We start from the raw sequence: 19,793 nt of genomic DNA, 5'->3' as shown, positions 1-19,793 counted from the left end.
TCCGTCATGTTATAATCTAATAACGAGCATCTTTTACAAATCGTTTATTTATGTTAACAATACAAATGATATTGTATCGCACAGTACGTTAGTCGAAACATATGTTACAGTTTATTATAAATTCTAGATTATATATCTGGGTGACTGAAAGGAAAGCTCCTAATCTTATGCGAATATAAGCGCCCTCGGAGCTTTCGATAGAAATACTCGAAATGTTCCTTAGCAGTTTCCTTGGTAATAATGATTTTACAACGAGTTAAACTGTAAATATATTTGATTATTTTCTCGTATACAAAAACATTTCGATGATCCTCCTTCGTTGTTATAATAATAACATTAGTTCGCTAAGATAAGAAATCGTATCTCTCTCTCTCTCTCTCTCTCTCTCTTTTTTCTTTTAACATTCTTTTTTTATCGTACGATGATGACTCGAATCATTACGTACCGTCGTATGTAATAACGTTCACGAATTTCTGGTCCTTTAGGAAAACTTAACGTAAAGATTAATTCTCATTAAAGTATAACATTCATTTGATCAAGCCTTTGATACTTTTCGGAAGATTCGGTATAGAACCTTTACTCGCACTGGAAGCCGTAGGTCTCATGAAACTATGATTTTTCGTGCCGGCACGAGGTTGTAATAATCGGCTCTTGGCGGGTGCAACCTTTTCAGCACCAGGTTGACAAGATACCGTTGATTGTTGTCCGATGCTACTGCCACTGCTACTGCTACGAGAAGCGATCGTTCGAGGTTTGTTCGCCTGCTTTGAGATCGTATCGACTATGGCCTATAAATCATAATTATCTCATATACAATTTTGACACAAGATATCTAATTAAATTTTTCTACTTACATTATTCGTCTTTCTAACGTTCCTTGCTACAGGACCAACGCTGCTACCACTGCTACTACTCCTACTGGCAGGAATCCTAGTTACGGCTATTCGTGGATTGGCTCGTCTCTTATCGTTGTCCTTCTTTACAGTTGGCGGTAGGGGTGTGTTCGAAGGGCTACTTTTCCTGAGGTCATTGGTCAACGCACGAATTGCGGACGTATAGCTACGAAGATGAGCATGAGAGGGCGCCAAATTTCTTACGGTATTAACGGAGGTAGCACTGTTCAAAGAACTTCTAGAGCTACGAAGACTGCTACGAGAACCAGAACGTTCAACTTCGTTTCTAGCATTCGACGCCATTACAGTAGGATTTCTTTTCAATGATTCGACTTTCCTATTATTTTCACGTTTCATATTAGCCGTACGTTTTGGTAGGAAACTCTTTTCGTTGTTCGTCGCTCTAACTGGGACAGTAGTCTTTGCGAATACAGTTTTGGCTGGTTCCTTTATGATATGTCGTACATCCACGTCTTCTTCTTCTTCGTCGTTGGGTCGACATTGAGTTACGATCGTCCCGGCATAACGTAATTCAGCTGGAGAATATCGCGTAGAGTCGTGAGCGTCAGTTTCATAATTCCCTGATGACGTTTCCTGACTCAAAGATTCAGAAACTAGGCTTTGAGTCTCCTCGAATCCTTCGTCATTCAATTCCTGATCTCTACCCTTTACAGAAGTACCCAAAGACAAGGGTGATGCATTCGTGACATTTATGTCAGGAATAAACCTATTTCTAAACATGGAGCTTTGTTTAGGAGGATCTTCCATCGTTTGGATCACCTCGTTGGATACAGTTTTTCGATCGGTATCCACGTTTGAAGAGAGCTCGTTCAGATCCGTTTGATCGATCGTGATCACGTTATCCTCTACGATTTTACGATCTGGTACGGTTTGTTCACAGTTCAAATTCCTCATAGGACCTTGATTGATCTGACTAGGTGGACTGCTGGTCACTCGAATAGCTTCCTTTACCTGGCTTGGATCTATCATACTTCTGTGACGTTCACGACTACTTACGGCTCTTTCAGCTAAGATCGTCACTGGTTCCCTTGGCCTTGATTCTTGCATCACTGGACTCAAAACTGTATTGGTAACAGCTACCACAGGAGGTGGTTGGCTAACTGGAAGTCGAGAATTTCTCTGAACGTTCGAACGTGACAAATGTTGAAGATCTTCTCCAGATCGAGCGATCTCAGCCAACGCAGCATCGATCTTCTCGGTCGTTGTTGCTTCCGAACGTTTCAATTTCTCTTGCCAGACTCGAAGCATCGCATCTTCTTCCTGTCCGTCTTCAGCCAACGATAATGTACTCGGTCTTTCCGTTGATTTCTCTTCGAAGATCTGCTGACCCACCGGATCATCTTTTTTCGTATCTTTTTCCGTAGGATCGGACATTTTTTTATATCTCCTTGTTCTCCTCGTAGCCGAGTATCTATCGAAATTTCCTTAAAAAAAAAAGAAAAAGAAAAAGAAATAAAAAACAATGATTTATCTGTACTAAATATTTCATACCAATCATCCGTCGATTCTCATTAGAAAGTGATCGTTATTTTGCAAAAATTGGATTTATATTCAGTACGGTCATAGAATAAAAGTTAATGTATGTTAAAAACAGTTCAGACAGACGATAACGTATACGAAATTATGGTTAGTTAGTTAGATGCAAAGAATAGATAAATCAGTGTCGAAGGAGAGATAATCGAAACGAGTTAACGTACCGGTACCAAGATCAGCATTAACGCTAACAGGTTTCAACGGAACAGTCTTCGATTCTCGACTTTGAAGAGAACTACTGCATCTTTCTCGTTTACAAGGTTCCTTCTCGACCGGTTTAACCTCCTTCGGTGGACTGATAAGTCGTCTGGTTGCCGGTGGTGTCTCAATATTATCCGAATCAATTTCAATCTTGTCGCTGATGTTGCCGTTCTCATCATCGGAATTTTTTTTAGCAAGCTTCGAGAATCTTCTCGTGGTTGGAGTTTGCGAGCTTGTATAAGGTTGTCGAAGATAAATTGTTAGTTCGTCCTGAGTGTTCGCATTCACCGCCTCGCTGATCTTGTTCTTCTTTCTGTCCTCTTCTCTGATCGCCTATAAGATAGATAACAAAAATATAACGCGTTATCATAGATCGTTTAGCTTCGAACATACACATACACACATACACACACGCATATATATATATATATATATATATATATATATATATATATAATTTATACGATCGCAAAGTTCTATTACATGACACATAGAATATATTTCAAAGTAATCCTTATAAAGGATAAAATAAGGTAACCGTGTAACATATAATTTTTCTTACATACTTGTAATGGACTAGGAGCAAGGATATTCTCAGTACTGAGTCTGGATCTTAGCCTACGAGAGTAACGTGGGTCAGTCTCTTCCATGTTATTTGGTACGTTCAAACTCGACTTTCGCCAAGGTGATTTGTCTTTCTGCGATGGGTTTGGTTGGGCTTCTGAAAAGAAGTGGAAATACTGGAATATCTCGTGGAACTTGTATTCCAATTGGAATGATTATAATGATAAAAGAAAAATGATTTACCTTCGATGGCTTCCATCGTACGCATTACATCCGTTTTCTCAACGGATGGCCGCCAGTCGTAAACTTCAGAATAACCTTCGTGCATAGAATCGTCTTCAACCAGGGTATTTCTGATGGAGTTCTTGCCTTCACTTTCTGTATATATTACATATATATATGTTTGTATGGATAAGATCGATCGATTACGATATTTAACGAAATTGAATTCAATCAGATTTTATTTTTCAAGTTAATTTACCTGAGTCTTCGAAGGACCTACGGTTTGCTTGACGCAATTGTCTGGCCTTTCTTTGAAGTTCTTCTCCCGCACGATCTTCCTTCTCGTTTTCTGACAGCCAAGCCTCGATCTTTTGTCTCCATGCTTTCCTGTTTGTTTTATATAAATATATCGTTATTTTTATAAGAAAGAAATTCGTTGGAGAGGAAGAGAAAAAAAGAAAAAGAAAAATTCACGAAGCAAAAGAACGATCGTCCTACCCTGGCTTTGCTTCTTCTTCTTGTAAAAATGGTTTACTCTCAGCTAAAGGTGATGGCGAACTTGGTCTTTCTCGATCAGCCGAAAAATCGGCGTTCAATAGATCGCCTCTTCGTGTTTGACCGCGTGCTCTTCGTGCCCACGATCGATCTATTTAAAAATTTCGATTGATAAAGCGACTTGCATCGTTAATGAAATTGATCATAATTACAAAATTCGAATACGCCCAATTCTGTTTTTAACAAAAAATTCGTGTAAAAGAATATCTATGGTAAACATAAGAATGCTTTTAGATCTACAAAATTATATAATAGATCATGTGAATTGTATCATATTCATTCGATTGAATTATACGATAGATCATATGAAAAGTCGCGTTAAAATCTGTTCATTTTTATGTATAGATTATTTTATAAAGATTATATACAAACGTTTTATATGAGGTAAATTATCATTTGAAAAGAAACATATTTTATTAATTCGTAAACACGAAAATTAAACAAATTAATATTTGAGTTAAACAAAACAAGATTTTATTCTTTGTTATTTTCTAATGATAAACGTATAAGTTTGCATAAGATCAATTTTAAATGAAATTCGAAAGAACAATGTGAAGATGAATAATGCGAAAAAAATTTCTTTTTCTTTAGAATTTCGATCGGAACGTATTAAGTCAAAACAAATCGTGTGAGAAGTAGAATGAAATACTTCTTCTGATTCGTGTTAAATCGAAATCGTGCGAAAAGAGTTAGCATAGAAATAGAATTGTGGATTGTCATTAATAATTTCGTAGATTAACATTATCGATAAAATTCATAGAATGACACGATATTCAAATAACAAGAAGATTTTTGAAGAAAAGGAATTGAGTATAGATTAATAAGAAAAAAAAAAAAAAAAACCAAAAAGATAAAATAAAATAGAATAAAATTGAAAAATTAAAAAAAAAAAAAAGAACAAGAAGACATAAATACGTACGTACGAGGATAAAATGAAATAATAATTTTATTGTTACGTGTCGTACCTAAGCTGCCCCATGATTTTCTTTCTCGAGTATTCTCCTGACCCGAAGTTCGAAGAAAATCCATTAAATTACCATCATCGTCTTCGCACGGTATTCGACTCCTTCTTCGACGAAGGGTACCGTTAGGTGTTATATCTGAAACATTAACATTCCAAATTTAATATAAAGAAAAGAAAAGGCAAGAAAAGGAAAATGAAAGAAAGAAAAAAAAAGAAAAAATAGAACGAAGGAAAAAAAAAGACAAATTTAATATAAAGAAAAGAAAAGAAAAGAAAAGAAAAGAAATCCTAATCATTTTTATAAATAATAGTTATTAAACCTGGCGAATAAGTATCTTCTTTGGTGGATTGTTCAGGACCTCCGGAACACGAGCCTAATCTTCGTCGTATATTTGGTGAACCGGTAATGGAAACATCGTCGTCCGAGGTAACAACACCGTTTTGTAACCTTTTGATCTGAAATAAATGTCAAAATAAAAGAAAAAAGAAAAAAGATGTGTTATCCAACAATTTCATGTTCATCAACATTAACTTAGATAACAATAATAATAATGTACCTTCGCTTCGCTACGACTGTAACTTCTTTGAGGTAAACCAGTATGGAGATCAAGAAGGCCATAATCCATTAAATTACATTCGGATTCAGAATTAGGTGTTTCTGCTTGATTACTCACTGAAAATATTTTGAAATGAAAAAGAACAAGTATTTAATATTGCGAATTATATAACGTTACGTAACGTTTCAGAATTTTCTGTTTTCAATATTTCAATATTTTATTTTTTATTTTTAATGAATATCTTGATATTACTTATTAATGTAGTTATAGTATTACAATAATAATAATATAGTATTAGGATTTGGCTGATAAGTATTGTCGAAATTTTCTACTAAATTTGTAGTATTTTTTTTTACTGAACTATAGTACACTATTATAACACTATAATGTATTATAATAATAATAATGATGATAATAATAATAATAACAAAAAATAATTGAAAATTTCGACATTGATATAATATAAGAATAATATAAAATATAATGCATAATTATAATATAGGAATAATATACGATTGATAATATCAGTATTTTCTATTAAAAATAGTAATATAGAAATTCTATACTTTGAAAATTCTAGCAATTAATACTTATATAATATATTGTTGTAGAATATAGAAATAAAAATTACTTGAAAATTCTGACATTTTATATAATAGAATAGGATTATATTATAACAATAGTATAGTTTTCTTTTTTTCTTATGTTGGTCAATAAATATTGGAATTTTTAATAAAAAATACTGACTACAATATTTCTATAAATAGTGATTACAGTGTTATTTATATGAACACTGAAGATAATTTGAAATCCAATAATTTAGACAACTAATATAAATAATATGAAATGTTTGATAAACAACTTACGTAATCTTTTTCTAGCCATTAATTGTTCTTCACGTTGCTTTCGCCTCGCTAATACTTGTTCCTCTTGAATCCTTCGCCTTTCATTCTCCGCGACAGCCTGATTAAATTTTTGACAAAACTGATGGAATACCCTGAAACATTCTTCTATTTTGAAGCTATTAATGTCCTCGCAGAAAAACTCTGCCAATGTTCGTCGAACGTTTTCCAACTCTTCTATGTCTCTTTTTAATTGTGCCATTTCTTGTTCAGCCATCTAAAAATTTTATTACTCGTGATTAAAATATCTAATTATTTCTAGGATCAACGATTATTGTACATATAATATATATATATATAATATATATAAACTATAGTATTATTATTATTAATATAATATATATTATATATATATTATAATTATAATAAATTTACCTGTAGAAATTGTGCCATCTGTTCTTGAATATCTATTTCAGTCGATGGTAATTGAATTTGATTCTTGATCTTCTTGATTTTGGTGTCTAACGTATTGAACTCGTTGTTTAATTGTTCGATCGTCGTTCTGCATTTAAACAAAAAAAAATACAAAGAAAATAAAAATATAAATTAGTAATAAGACATTCTTAAAATTTACATAACATTTGTATTTATATTCTTTTTTTATTGTTTAACAATATTTACTTTGTTGCTCCTTCCAAAGCACTCATGTCCTTGGCAAAATTCAACAAATCCTTTCGCTTTCTCTCAGCTTGCTGATTTGAAAAAAGAGAAAAAGAAAGAAAGAAAAGAAAGAAATAGTGAAATAGAAGTAAATGAAATTATTGACGATCATTGAGTTTTTTATTATCTTACCAAAGCTACGTAATGTATTAAATTCATTCCTGGTTTGTTCGCACGAATTTCGGTTAATTTTTGTAAAGAAGACAATTTAACTCCAGCTGCGTTTCCTGCATAGCCACCCTGTATATAACGATAAACGCCATCAATTTCCGTAAATAAAATTACGATATAAAATTACGATGATTAACTAGAAAAATTATATCGTTAATTATTAAAATTTACCGAATTTAAAAAGTTTCCAGCAACTAAAACCATGTAAAGAACCTCGTGAAGTGGTTTATTAGTCATGAGATCCTCACCAGCAAGAATCATTGAATTTATACTCGGTTCGAGATAACTCATATTAGCAGCAAATTCTTCTTTCAAAAGCATACACTCGATTCGTAACTTGTAACTAATTAAAATAAAAATAACATTTTTATATAATCTACTTACATGTGTATGTAATAATATGTAAAGGAAAATAATTAATTCCGCGATAATACGTAGATATACAATATCGTGTTGTAATGATTTTATCTCAAGATCTTACTTAGGTACTTGAATAAGTTGAAGAAAAAATTTCTCAGCGTTTCCAAGCTTCGATTTGTCACCATCGAAATTTTTCAACATTTCCAATTCGTCAACCTCCGGTAGAATCTTTAACAAACCGCGTAACTTCTCCGCACCGATGTCGTCATGACCGCCATCTTTTATTAATTGAATTATATCTTCGTTCGAACTGAAAAAGAAAAAGATACATAGGGATATATGTACGAGTGTTCTTAACAAAATTTTATTCACCGAAATTATTTACCTTCGAAATTGTTTAAGAAATATATTGACGTTCAGACTTCTTTTTCCATCGAGTAAGGCGATCTAAAAAAAAATAATAATAATAAGAAGAAGAAGAAGAATAAAAATAAAAAAGTTAAAAAATTAAAAAATAAATAAATAACGAACAAAATCGGAAATACGAATCGATTGATCATCTATTAATCATTTTACCTCGGTTGGTTCTCGTCGACGTTTCTCAGCATCTATGCCTGTTCCATATGTCGAAGAACAAGTTACCGGTGGCATCATCGGTGGTACTTGTTGACAGAACAAACCTTCCATCTCAGCCCAATCTAAATCAGCATTTGGAAGATTCTGATGTTCGTTCGCAACTAACGACCATATATTTCTCTTACCGATAACCTGTCGATCAATAAATAATTATACGTTGTATTTGATCTTGCGAGAATTTCAAATATTCAAATTTAGTTCCACGCTGAGAAATTTCAATATTCAAATATTAGATTAGTCAATAATCTCGGAAATAATATCGGAATTTTTAATATTTGATATCCAAACAAGAAACCTTAGTATTTTCTATTGAAAATTCCAACATTATTATCGATACAGTCCAATACTATATTATTACTATTACACTAGCGTTATTTATTATTATTATTATCGTTTTATGAAATATTAAAAATTCCATTACATTTACTTATTTGCCGTGTAACGAAATACTTTCTTATGATAAGAATTTCAAGCAATGAAATATTCCTGAATGCCGATAAACACTAATTTTCTTGTGGGATTTTATTTGTTTTATTAGAATTTTAAGAAAAAAAGAAGGAAAGAGGGAAGAAGAAAGAAAAAACACAAAATAAAAGAAAAGAAATTTGATCTACTTCTTAACGAGATATTTAGAGATATGTAAGAAAATATATTTACCTTATGATTAGGAATCTTGTTCCAATTGATGGTTTTCATTTTAGTCTTAGGAGTTGGAGTCTCCTGTTGAGGAAGTAATCTCGCATGATTGTTGGGTACTTCGGGAGTAGGAGCACGAGTAACCTGCGGCACGTGCAACGGTGGTGGCAAAGGTGGTTCCATTGGAGCATTCGAGTTAGCCGGAATAATAAAAAGTGGTGGGGGTGGAGGGGGTGGTAATACGAGACCACTGCTAGGGGGTGGATTAGGTGGCGTTGTTACTGACGTATTCGTTGCTGATGTCAACGGTGCAGTCGTATTGCTCACCGGAAGTGACGCTTTTCGAGACGTACCGCACGTCTGATCGTTTCCTCGGCAATGACAGCATAGATTATTCGTCTGTAGAATAGTGTTAGTATGTTTGAGGATATTCTACATCTTACATAATTAATAAAACGTCTCGTCAATCGCTATGTCAATTTAAATTTAATTTATTCGCTAATTATTCCATCGTTCCGACTTTAATCAAATCGTTTTAATCGCTCGCTCGTGAAGAATCATAAAATTGCAATCATTATGAACTTACGAAACGACATTGACGATTCTCGAGAGACATCATCGCGAAATTTTTGGCCCATCTCTCTGACGTAATAGAAACTCGCGTTATTTTAGCGACGACACAATCCAATTGTGCAATCGGCGAAAGTTCGAAAAGACTGAAACGCGGCATGGATAGAAATCGAAAAATCGAAAGAAAAAAAAAAAGAAAAGTAAAGAAAAAACGAACGTCTCATGGAACGCGTCCTAATAAAAGTTTTAACGATTTATACTGACTTGAAGACTAGGCGATCTCAATAATTTCGTGGCGTCTTCTCGACTCTCCAATAACGTCGCACGATGGACCAATGTCTCTGCTGTGTCCCACGCTAGATCACTCGCAGCATCTTTTGGATCCAGTCGCAACAGATGCTGGAGGATGCTTAAGAATGGTATTTCCTGTGGGGTGTCTGCGATCTGAAAAGTGTTCTGCGTTCTATCAAAACTTTTCTTTGCACTTTATTTCATGATTAATAAATTATCTGTCTATTTATTAATATATATTATATATATATATTAATATACGTTATATATTTAATCGATCGTTTTAATCAACTAATAAAATTATTAATTAATTTAGGTAAAAATATAAATCATTTTAATAAATATATAATCGATTCATTCGATTTTAACATTGATATTATCATCATATTTTTAACATTGATTCTATAGTATTTTTATTGAAATTTATCGTATTGACAAATACATTAATATAATATAATTAATACATGTCAAAGACTTACTATGTATAAATTATTAAATATATAATAATGATATATTCAATATTTAATAATATTAATAAAATGCTGATATCTTTCTTTTTACTATTCATATCATATCATATTGCTAAAAGAAAATTGCTAAAAGATTTTCGTAAGTTTAAGGAGATGAAAACAGAAGAATTCGTCAAATTCGAAAGATAATAACCATAAATCCAATAAATATTAAATTTACAAACCATAGAAAAATAATTGATAATAGTATCACTAACCTGTCCAAGAATAGCATAAAATATATCAACGTGGGAGGACAAATCGATTTCCGGTGGTCCGTTGTTCGATAATACTTCGTCGCTTTCGCGTTGATCGTCGAAAACATCCAATTGCACTCTGAGATCTGGAGCGTGACTTTTCCTGTAAGAACAATCGTCATCTTCCTGATCCGTGAACATTTTAAGCCTTTACATTTCGTCGCTCGCGCTATTTCCGACTAAAAGACCGCGTGCTTTCGAACTCGTGTGGCTTTCTTTAGAAATTCGAAATTTCCTACGACCAAGTCACTGTCACTGTGTTTTCTTTCTTTTTTTTTCCTTCTTTCTCTATTTTTTTTCTTTTTTTTTTTTTTATTCGTCTTCTCCCACACGAGAGAAAAAGAAAAGATTGCTTGATCCTTCTCCCTTCCTTTTGTGTTTCGAGAACGAAAATAAAAAAAAAAAACGGAAAGAAAGAAAGATAAAAAAAAACGAAACAAAGCAAAGAAATCTCGTTTGATTTTCTTTACTGTACAATATTATTATACGCCGTGTGTAAGGTGTCTAATGAGAGACGCACGAGTCGAAACAATGGCGCTTCCGTTCGAAAAGCATTCGGCCCGTTATTCGTTTCTTCCTTTATGTAGTGGGAGTGTCGGTTACGTGTTTGTCATGACGTTTAAACTTTACTACGTCTCCTCCCCCGTCACGATACACCATCTATCTAGCATCGAGAAACTATATACATATACTGTTTTAAATCTCTTTGAATACTAGAGGCCTTGAGAATAAGTTTATATCGAAACAAAACGAAACGAAACGAAAAGAATTGAATCGAATCGCGATGAGAGAGTTTTCGCGCGTAACATGGGGAAAGTGAAAACGCAGGAAAGTTCGTGTGATTCACGCTATGGTGGTTCTTAACAATAACTACGATTTCACGATAACGGGATACGATAGTCTTTTACGAAGTGAAAAGAAGAAAAAAAGTAAAGTAAGATTAGGAATAGATTAGGAACTCCTTTTAAATTTTAAACTACTCGTCGCGTCAAACGAAAGGTACGAAATACGATAGAACGGAAATATTCGAACTTCAAAGAGTTTATCTCTAACGTAGTTAGTGATAAATTTCGATCGATATATCTATCGCAAAGTATAAATAGATTGTAATTAATCAATTAATTAATTACGTTAATCATTTTAGTCGTTATAACGTCCATTATAATTTCTATAATTAAATGAAATTATTATCATTTAAATCATGAGTGTAATCACTATTGTTTAAAAAAATTATTGTCATAGTAATTAATACTTAAGAAAGGATCATTTTTATATGATTAATTATTGTAATAATTATTATATTCGTTTCATGCTCACGTTGTTCCAACAGTTACGACAAAGTGACATAATAAAGTAAATTCAAAAAACGGGGTTTGGTGTGACGAGAAACTTGTTCGAATGTTTAAATAAATGTGACGTCAGATGAAAGGTAATCCGCGATGAGCTGGAATATTTGAATGTGAGAGAGTCGAAGAGTTTGTCGATCGGTGTTTTCGTATCGGAGACTAAATATTTTGCGCGAAATTTGAATGCAACTGATATGTGAAAAATATATTGAATCGTATCGTAATAACAATCATTAAAATCGAATTGTCGGACATATTTGTCATCATATTTAAATCGAATGTAATATCTTTAAACTGTTTTATTCAACGGAAATGTTTTCGAATACGACAAATTGCAAATTGTCAATTGTAAAGTATGATAATTACAAATGAAAAAAATCAATAAATTTTAATTCCAAATAAAAAACTCGTTTAAATATACAAACAAATTATTCTACATGTATCGTAGATTGGTCTCGAGTAATTCACGAGAGCGGGAATATTTGAATATGGAGAAGGGTCGAGTTCGTCGATTGTTTTCTTCTTCTTCTTCTTCTTCCTTTTCTTCTTCTTCTCTCTCTCTCTCTCTTTTTTTTTTAATCATTCGAACGTATTACAGCACGAAATTTCGATCGAGTCCAATCATGAAACGTATTGTCGATTATAATAATCGTTTTATTTACGATAAGCGTTTATTTATACGTTTGACGTTTTGTCTGACGAACTGGCCCGCCATGTATATGAATTTTCGTTGGAAAGTTCCAAGAGCTACGAGAATATCTATGCCGTCGTGGAGTGCACGGAAATAGTTTTCCTCGTCGCGCATAGGCACGACAGACTCGGCTCGCGTTCGCGCTACCCTCGAGGGATGGAAATTTATTCGAAAAGGAAAAGCAAGAAAAAGCGAGGACGAAAATGAAAAAAAAGAAGAAGAAGAAGAGGAGGAGGAGGAGGAAAAGGAGGAGGAAGAAAAAGAAAAAGAAAACAAAAAGAGGAGGAAAAGAAGAAAGGACAAAAAAAGAAAAGAAAGGAAAAGAAAAGAAAAGAAAAGGACAAGAAAAACAAAACAAAAAAAAAGAAGAAAGAAAGAAAGAAAGAAAGAGAAAGAATATCACGGGAAGACGCGACAGGACATATTGTCCAGAACGGTAGAAGAAATTTCCAGAGCGTTCTAGACGGAGGAGAGTGTACGAAAATATCCATGCCAGTCCAAATCCGCCATCGATCTTACCAAGCGAATAAAACATAAAGAGAGAACAGTACGCCGAGTGCGACCATGAGTCACTGTACGGAATGCTAACACACTATACGGATCGGTAAAAGGATCCAGAAGCCCATTTTCATCGTGATGCTCTTGTCGTTCGAAAAATTCTTTCTTAGACAAACGATGCACTTCTTTTCTTTCATCTTTTTGCTTCTTCTTTTTTATTTTCATTTTTCTTGCTTTATTTTTTCTCCCCCTTTTGTTTTCTTTCCTTTCGTCACCCAATCACAAATTTTTTCTGCCTCTTTTTTTCCCTTCCTCCTCTTCTTTTTCTTCTTCTTCTTCTTCTTTTTCTTCTTCTTTTTCATTTTCATTTTTATCTTCTCCTCTTCCTTCTCCTCCTACTCCTCCTCCCCTTTCACTTATCGCTTCTCAAAACCCAATTAATTTTCCATTCATTATTTGTCCCTTTAACTATACTTTATATATTTAATTCCTTTCGAATTGTATTATTTTTATAGAACGCACTGACACTGCTTGAGAACAAATACACTGTAATAATCGATTGATTGATATTATCCTACTCGCGGCGCACTCTCGTCAAGTCTGTATACGTTAGTAACTAATAAAAACGAAATAAGAGGGAGAGAAAAGAGAGAAAAGAAAAAAAAAACGAAAAAGAGAAAGAAAAGAAAAAGAAAACAAGAAGAAGAAGAAGAACAACAACAACAACTAAAATCTCTTCCTTCGAAAATTTCAATACTTCCATTATTATTATCCCACGTTATTTATTATCCTTCCTTATTTTTAAATCTTCACAACGTTGTACAACGTATGACACAATTCCCTTTTTTTAACTCTTCAAACGTCGATTATTCTTCCTTACCGTTTATCAAAACTCGTTGATAGATCTTCGAAGGATCTACGGAAGAAGAAGAAACGAAGAAGACGAGGATACGATAAAGCACGGATAAAAAAATGTAAATCTTCGAGTTTATATTATAGAAATGAATAAGAAGACATAACAAAAAATATAAGACAAAATTCTTGATTTATCTCTCCTAACGTTTTTTTCGTTCTTGCACTTTTCCTCTTCCTCCTTCTTCGAAACGCGTGAATCTTAGACGCGATCCTCCGCGATCCTCCCAACTCAACGTAGCCCTTGCTCCAGTGCAACAGAAGATGCAGTCGCAGGTGCACCATGCCATGCCAGGAGCCCGGAGAGTTAATTCGGGCTTTCTTCTCTCTCTCTCTCTCTCTCTCTCTCTCTCTATTTCTCTCTCTCTCTATCTCTCTTTAACTTTCTCACTTTCTCACTTGCTCTATCGATCTATCTCTCTTCTACCCTTACTCTCGGCCCTTTCAATTTCCTCTCCTTTTCTTCGTCCTCCCTCTCTCTACTTTCTCCCTCTCTATTTCTCGTCGTTTGCTGAGAATGTGAAGAGAGAAAGGAGGAGAGAGAGAGAGAGAGAGAGAGAGAGAGAGAGAGGGAGAAACGTCATGACTACATATTCTATTCTATTTCTTGAACGTTGGCGCCACGATTCGTTCGTTCGTTCATTCTTTATCGTTTCTCTCTCTTTCTTTTTCTCTTTCTCTCTCTCTCTCTCTTTCTCTGTCTTTCCTTCTTTCTAATTTCTAATATCGATAATATTCTAGTATTTATAATTCTAATCTAAAGGTTAATTTTAACGTTAACGCGAAAAGTTCGACAAATATAAACCTTTCGTTTCACGATAAAGTCGATGGAATATAATATTTTTAAAAACGATACTCATCATTCGTGAACTCAGATATTATATTAATATGTATCGTATAATATAATATATAATGTAATATATATTGTACATATATAATAAAATATATATTATGTAAATATATGTTATATAAATATATATTAATAGATAATGTCAATCTTCTGATGATATTTATATAATTAATATAAATGTTAAACAAGCGTGATAAATATGAGGAAGAAGAACTTCTCTTTCTTTTTTCTTTTTCGTTTTCTTTAGAAAACAAAATTAATTCAATTTTAAGAAGAAGATAGTTGTCATTCCTGACAAGTTAATATATATTATCTATCTATCAGTTGAGATAAGATGTTCGTTAAGATTATATGAATTATTTAAAATCTTTAGATTTTTGTAATTGCAAAGCAGTTGCAAAAATATGAAAGCAAGGATGTTGAATATTTGTGTGTTTGTGTCTGTCTGTATATGTGTGTGTCTGTGTGTTTGTTAGAATGAAAAATTCTTTGTCTTTGATTGTTATTAAAAACGACCATTGTCTCGAATTATTAGATTTCTTGTTCCTTTAGAAACAATGATGATTGTTATCTAAGCAAACTGACAACGAGTATTTCCTCGAATTAAGTTTATTAATTGTTGGATTATTTGGATTAGTGCACATGCAATATCCAGAACGTGCTCTTTCATCGATACAGCGCTTTTAAAATTATTAAAACTTCATTTTCTCTCTCGTTCGATTGAAACGAGAAAAGGAAACAAACAGTTTTACAAAGTAAACCGTGTAACGTGATAAATTAAAAATTTATTTCATTCGAAATTAATAAAGGATTCGATTATTTTATTTTACTTTTTTCGCATGATATAGATATAACAAGTTTCGCTTGAAATGTTTTATATATTTATATATCATATATTTAATAAATTAAAGTTCCAAGCTAATAAATTCGTATAATTATTAAATATAAAAATCAAAATTGAAATAATAAAACGACTCGTATAAGTTAAGATGTAAGAAATCGAGATAATAAAATAATAATGTAAAAAGTAAATTTATTAAATAAAAAATAAATAAATAAATAAATATGAAAATTGGGATTATTTATGATCATTTAAAATTGTTACATTAAACGGTCCACTCGTATAATAAAATTTTAACGGGAAACGTTATTTTAAAATCATTGAGTTAATCGAGCGTTTCTGTTCACTCGTTTAGCTTCGATTTTCCTCGCTCTAACAAATCGGTTATTAATCCGATGAGGAGCTTGGCAAATTAACGTTGCGTTAAACGTGCAAATATAAAAGGTGTGGGTACAATAAAGCGCCCTTTCGTAACACTCATTATTATTTATTATTCCACAATGTTAAAGTGTTAATCAGTTAATACCATGAATCCAGGTCGTCGAAGAAGCGTGTACTCACCGCAGCTCGTTCAGAATTGGGAGTAGCTTAAGGCCTGGAACGTTGCATACCATTAACCTTCTTAAATAATTCTTGAGAATCGATTAATTATGGAAAGTTGTTTTTAAATAATCGAATAAAAAATGAAACAAAAGAAGAGGAAAAAAGAAAGAAGAAGAAGAAGAAACAGAGAGGAATAAAAAGAAAACAAAAAAAAAAAGAGGAAAAAAGAGAACGTTTCATAAACGTTCAATAAAAATTTTTCATTAATTTTACGAATGGGTTTTCTAAATTTTCTAATTAATCACTTATTCTTCTTCTTCTTCTTAATTTTTATAAAACTTTTTTTTAAAACGATCGTTTTAAATTTGTCACGCGAATAAAAAAATTTCATACGACTTTGTTTTTAATATATCTAGATATTTTATCGACCATTTGTCATTAAATAAACTAATTAAGGATTTTTTCTTCGCTCACCGATAAACTCGTTGCGAATCCGTATGCGATCTTTCAATACCGGCGTTGAAATAACCAAACAGTTGATAAATGCCAGTAATACTGTCTGGTAATCTTCGGCCGTTGCTTTCTGCAGTTCGTCGATCACGACTCGCAATCGATAACGTTCTCCTTTACGTTCCTATATGAAATTGGTTAAAAAAAATCGTTAATATGATTTCCTTTCTTATATCATTTTATTTTTGATTTATTATCTTTATATTTTATACTTCTCTTTTATATTGCTCGATTCAAAAATAAAAACCTAAGTCTAGGATTCGTTTTCTTTTTTTTTTTTTAGAATAAAATGGAACTTATGTATGAATATTTATGATTATTGAATTATACAATATTAAGAATTTGATGTATAAACGTTTAATTTATTTATAAATACAAGTGCAATTGTAAGTAAGGAATTTATTACAACGGAACGTTATTTATTTATGAATATTTATAATTATTGAAATATAATTATAATATTATTGTTCGATTCTTAATAAGTTCTTAGTATTTATAAATTGGCGCCATTTTAAGTAAAAAATTTATTATAATAAAATACGTATAAATAATAATTATTTATGAATCGATCTAATACTTCATAATTCATAAATATTTAATATAATAAATATATAATAATCCTATACAGATAATCATAAATATTTATATAAACGAATGTAAAATATTTGCAAATAAAAATGTTATTATTAATAAATACAAAACACGTTCGTATGTAATACGACGTATAATTGTAAACATACCGAATATTTCATCGAAAGAATAATAATAATAAACTTTCTGACCAATCGACGAACGAATAAATAAATAAATCAGTGTCGTTTTTCCTTCAATGTGGAAGACCTTGAACCAACGACTTTTATCTAACATAAGCTCAGCACGCGTCTCTTAGCAAACAGTAGACGTATCCAAGTTTGCATCTCAATGCTCGAGACGTTACCGTTTACGAGGCATAATTCGCGAGCGAAATTTTCTAACAAAGTAAGGACATCTCTTTGTCGTTTTCTCTTTTCTTAAAGATAATCATCACGTAGAAAATGTTCTGACTATCAAGCAGGTAGATAATATACAAACGACAATAATGTTTTATTCAAATTAGATCGTCAATTCATTGAAAAGTTTTCTAATTTATTTAAACGAACGATCAATTATTTTCTAATATATAAAAAATCATGTAATCGATAAAAACGATTAAGAATATTAATTATTCTTTTATATTCGTTAAATAAGCTCGAACTAACTAATAGAACGAGATAATAATATTGTAGTAGGTATGATTTACCTGATACGTGTGAAGCGTATCGATAGCACGCTGCCTACCATCTTGACTATAAACGCAGAGCGCCGAGAGTAATTCAACGACTTGTTTCTTAACCGAAGTGCAGGCCGTGTCCAATGCTGAAATTGCGACGTATGTATGTATATCTATGTATGTATCTATGTATATATGTATATACGCACGTACGTACATACATACATACGTATGTATGTATGTAGGTATATGATTATCGATCCTTCGTCAAGTATTTCGAAAATGCGAGAGGATGTAGTAACATGAGAGAAGAAACGTGAAGAGGAATTACCCGAAGCAAGTTTTACGCAATAGTCAGGATTGTCCACGATATAGTCGAGGCCCACGTGCGAATCCATGTTGACTCTTAGGAGAGTGTTCCTAATCTAAACAAAAAGAAAAAAAGAAAAAAAAAACATTCAAGAATTAGCACGAATGTGAAATATTTTGATTTGTTTTTGTTTTTTTTTTGGTTGGTTTTTTTTTGTAAATGAATATTTATAAAACGAAATTCACGTACAAGATTGTTAATATTTTATTAATATATTTGTATTACTAATAATAATAATGATATATTTTATAATATATAATATATATGTGTATATATATATATATATAGATGTAATATTTTAAATATTATATCAAAATTATAATATATGTTTTACGTTTACGATTATTGTCATTTTATTATTACGTTGTTATAATAAATATAATTTTAATATTGATTAAAATTATATAAATATTTGTTATATAGATATAATAAATATAATAATAAAAATATATTAAGAAATATTATACGAAGAAACGTATTAATAAATATTATTTTAAATACTTTATACGAGTACGTAGGTGATTTATATTAAGACTGCGACATATTTCAATTAGAAAATCAAAATATAAAAATATATAAGTTAAACAGGAGAACTCCCATAGTATAACAAAATATTTCACAACGGAGTAAGTGAAATGGTCCCTTATTACGAGAGATGATTTACGAGGTCACTTCGAAAGGTCTTCCCGATTATGGTTGTTCGAACGATCGGAAAATATTACACGCCAATAAAGGTCGATGTTCCGGAGAGACGATTAATATTCTAAGAAAAATCTGGCGAACGTGGGGTCGACGATATCGCTTGATTGGTCATTAACATTCAGCTGACAATTTATTCGCGAATCAAAAATATACGTCGATGATCGTTAAATTAAATGACATCTCTCACTATATATTGCCACGTATTCTTTTCTTTTTTCCATTTTTAACATCTCCGTTGAATACTCTTTCGGACTAACGCATAAATGTACATGTACATATACAGAAGCACACTCACGCACTGTCCACGTGCTCACGGACAGATTCAAAGTGTAAAATAAGTCGAAAGGCCATAGTGAATCTCGAGGATTCGTCCTCGAGGCGAACCAGAAATCGAGCTCTCGATTGTACGCATAAAATGTATTTTTCCGAGCACCTCGTTGCTCTCGTGCCATTTTTAGACGGCGACTTGCACTATGATTCATAACGTTGGTCATGGAAAGCCTTAGCTGGAGTGTGTTCGCCACTCCAAAACTCTTCAAGATAAAAAGAGAGCGAGAGAGAGAGAGAGAGAGAGAGAGAGAGAGAGAGAGAGAGAAGGAATTTCCGTGTCGATGGCCATTTTCGTCGAACAAATATTATATCTATCTATGTATAGGTATATATATATATATATATATATATATATATATATTTACTATTCGAGATTCTTATTTTTCTACGAACGAAATATCCATATTCTTTCATCTATCTATTCTTCCATATGCGATAAATTATCCCGA

At 32.2% G+C, this 19,793-nt stretch overlaps 1 protein-coding gene across 1 annotated transcript in view; it reads right to left on the bottom strand.

Annotated features, from left to right (window-relative positions):
* Positions 1-29: 29 nt before the first annotated feature.
* The window catches only part of LOC127067895 (uncharacterized), a 26,293-nt gene continuing 6,529 nt past the window's right edge, over positions 30-19,793 (bottom strand). The window contains exons 2-26 of the mRNA XM_051003295.1: positions 18,274-18,367; positions 17,973-18,088; positions 16,658-16,817; positions 16,202-16,235; positions 10,464-10,605; positions 9,710-9,889; positions 8,897-9,274; positions 8,180-8,371; positions 7,989-8,050; positions 7,725-7,913; positions 7,415-7,586; positions 7,205-7,312; positions 7,034-7,104; positions 6,788-6,914; positions 6,377-6,629; positions 5,511-5,626; positions 5,274-5,409; positions 4,955-5,089; positions 3,933-4,080; positions 3,694-3,821; positions 3,456-3,590; positions 3,215-3,369; positions 2,612-2,981; positions 855-2,338; positions 30-788 (exon numbers count right to left, since the gene is read on the bottom strand). Of these exons, the coding sequence (XP_050859252.1) occupies positions 528-788; positions 855-2,338; positions 2,612-2,981; positions 3,215-3,369; positions 3,456-3,590; positions 3,694-3,821; positions 3,933-4,080; positions 4,955-5,089; positions 5,274-5,409; positions 5,511-5,626; positions 6,377-6,629; positions 6,788-6,914; positions 7,034-7,104; positions 7,205-7,312; positions 7,415-7,586; positions 7,725-7,913; positions 7,989-8,050; positions 8,180-8,371; positions 8,897-9,274; positions 9,710-9,889; positions 10,464-10,605; positions 16,202-16,235; positions 16,658-16,817; positions 17,973-18,088; positions 18,274-18,340 (5,319 nt within the window). The 5' untranslated portion in view covers positions 18,341-18,367 and the 3' untranslated portion in view covers positions 30-527. The remainder of the gene's footprint in view (positions 789-854; positions 2,339-2,611; positions 2,982-3,214; positions 3,370-3,455; positions 3,591-3,693; positions 3,822-3,932; positions 4,081-4,954; positions 5,090-5,273; positions 5,410-5,510; positions 5,627-6,376; positions 6,630-6,787; positions 6,915-7,033; positions 7,105-7,204; positions 7,313-7,414; positions 7,587-7,724; positions 7,914-7,988; positions 8,051-8,179; positions 8,372-8,896; positions 9,275-9,709; positions 9,890-10,463; positions 10,606-16,201; positions 16,236-16,657; positions 16,818-17,972; positions 18,089-18,273; positions 18,368-19,793) is intronic.

This window comes from Vespula vulgaris, chromosome 12 (assembly GCF_905475345.1).
Source record: "Vespula vulgaris chromosome 12, iyVesVulg1.1, whole genome shotgun sequence".
Classification (NCBI taxonomy): domain Eukaryota; kingdom Metazoa; phylum Arthropoda; class Insecta; order Hymenoptera; family Vespidae; genus Vespula; species Vespula vulgaris.
This window is presented reverse-complemented; position numbering and strand designations above follow the sequence as displayed.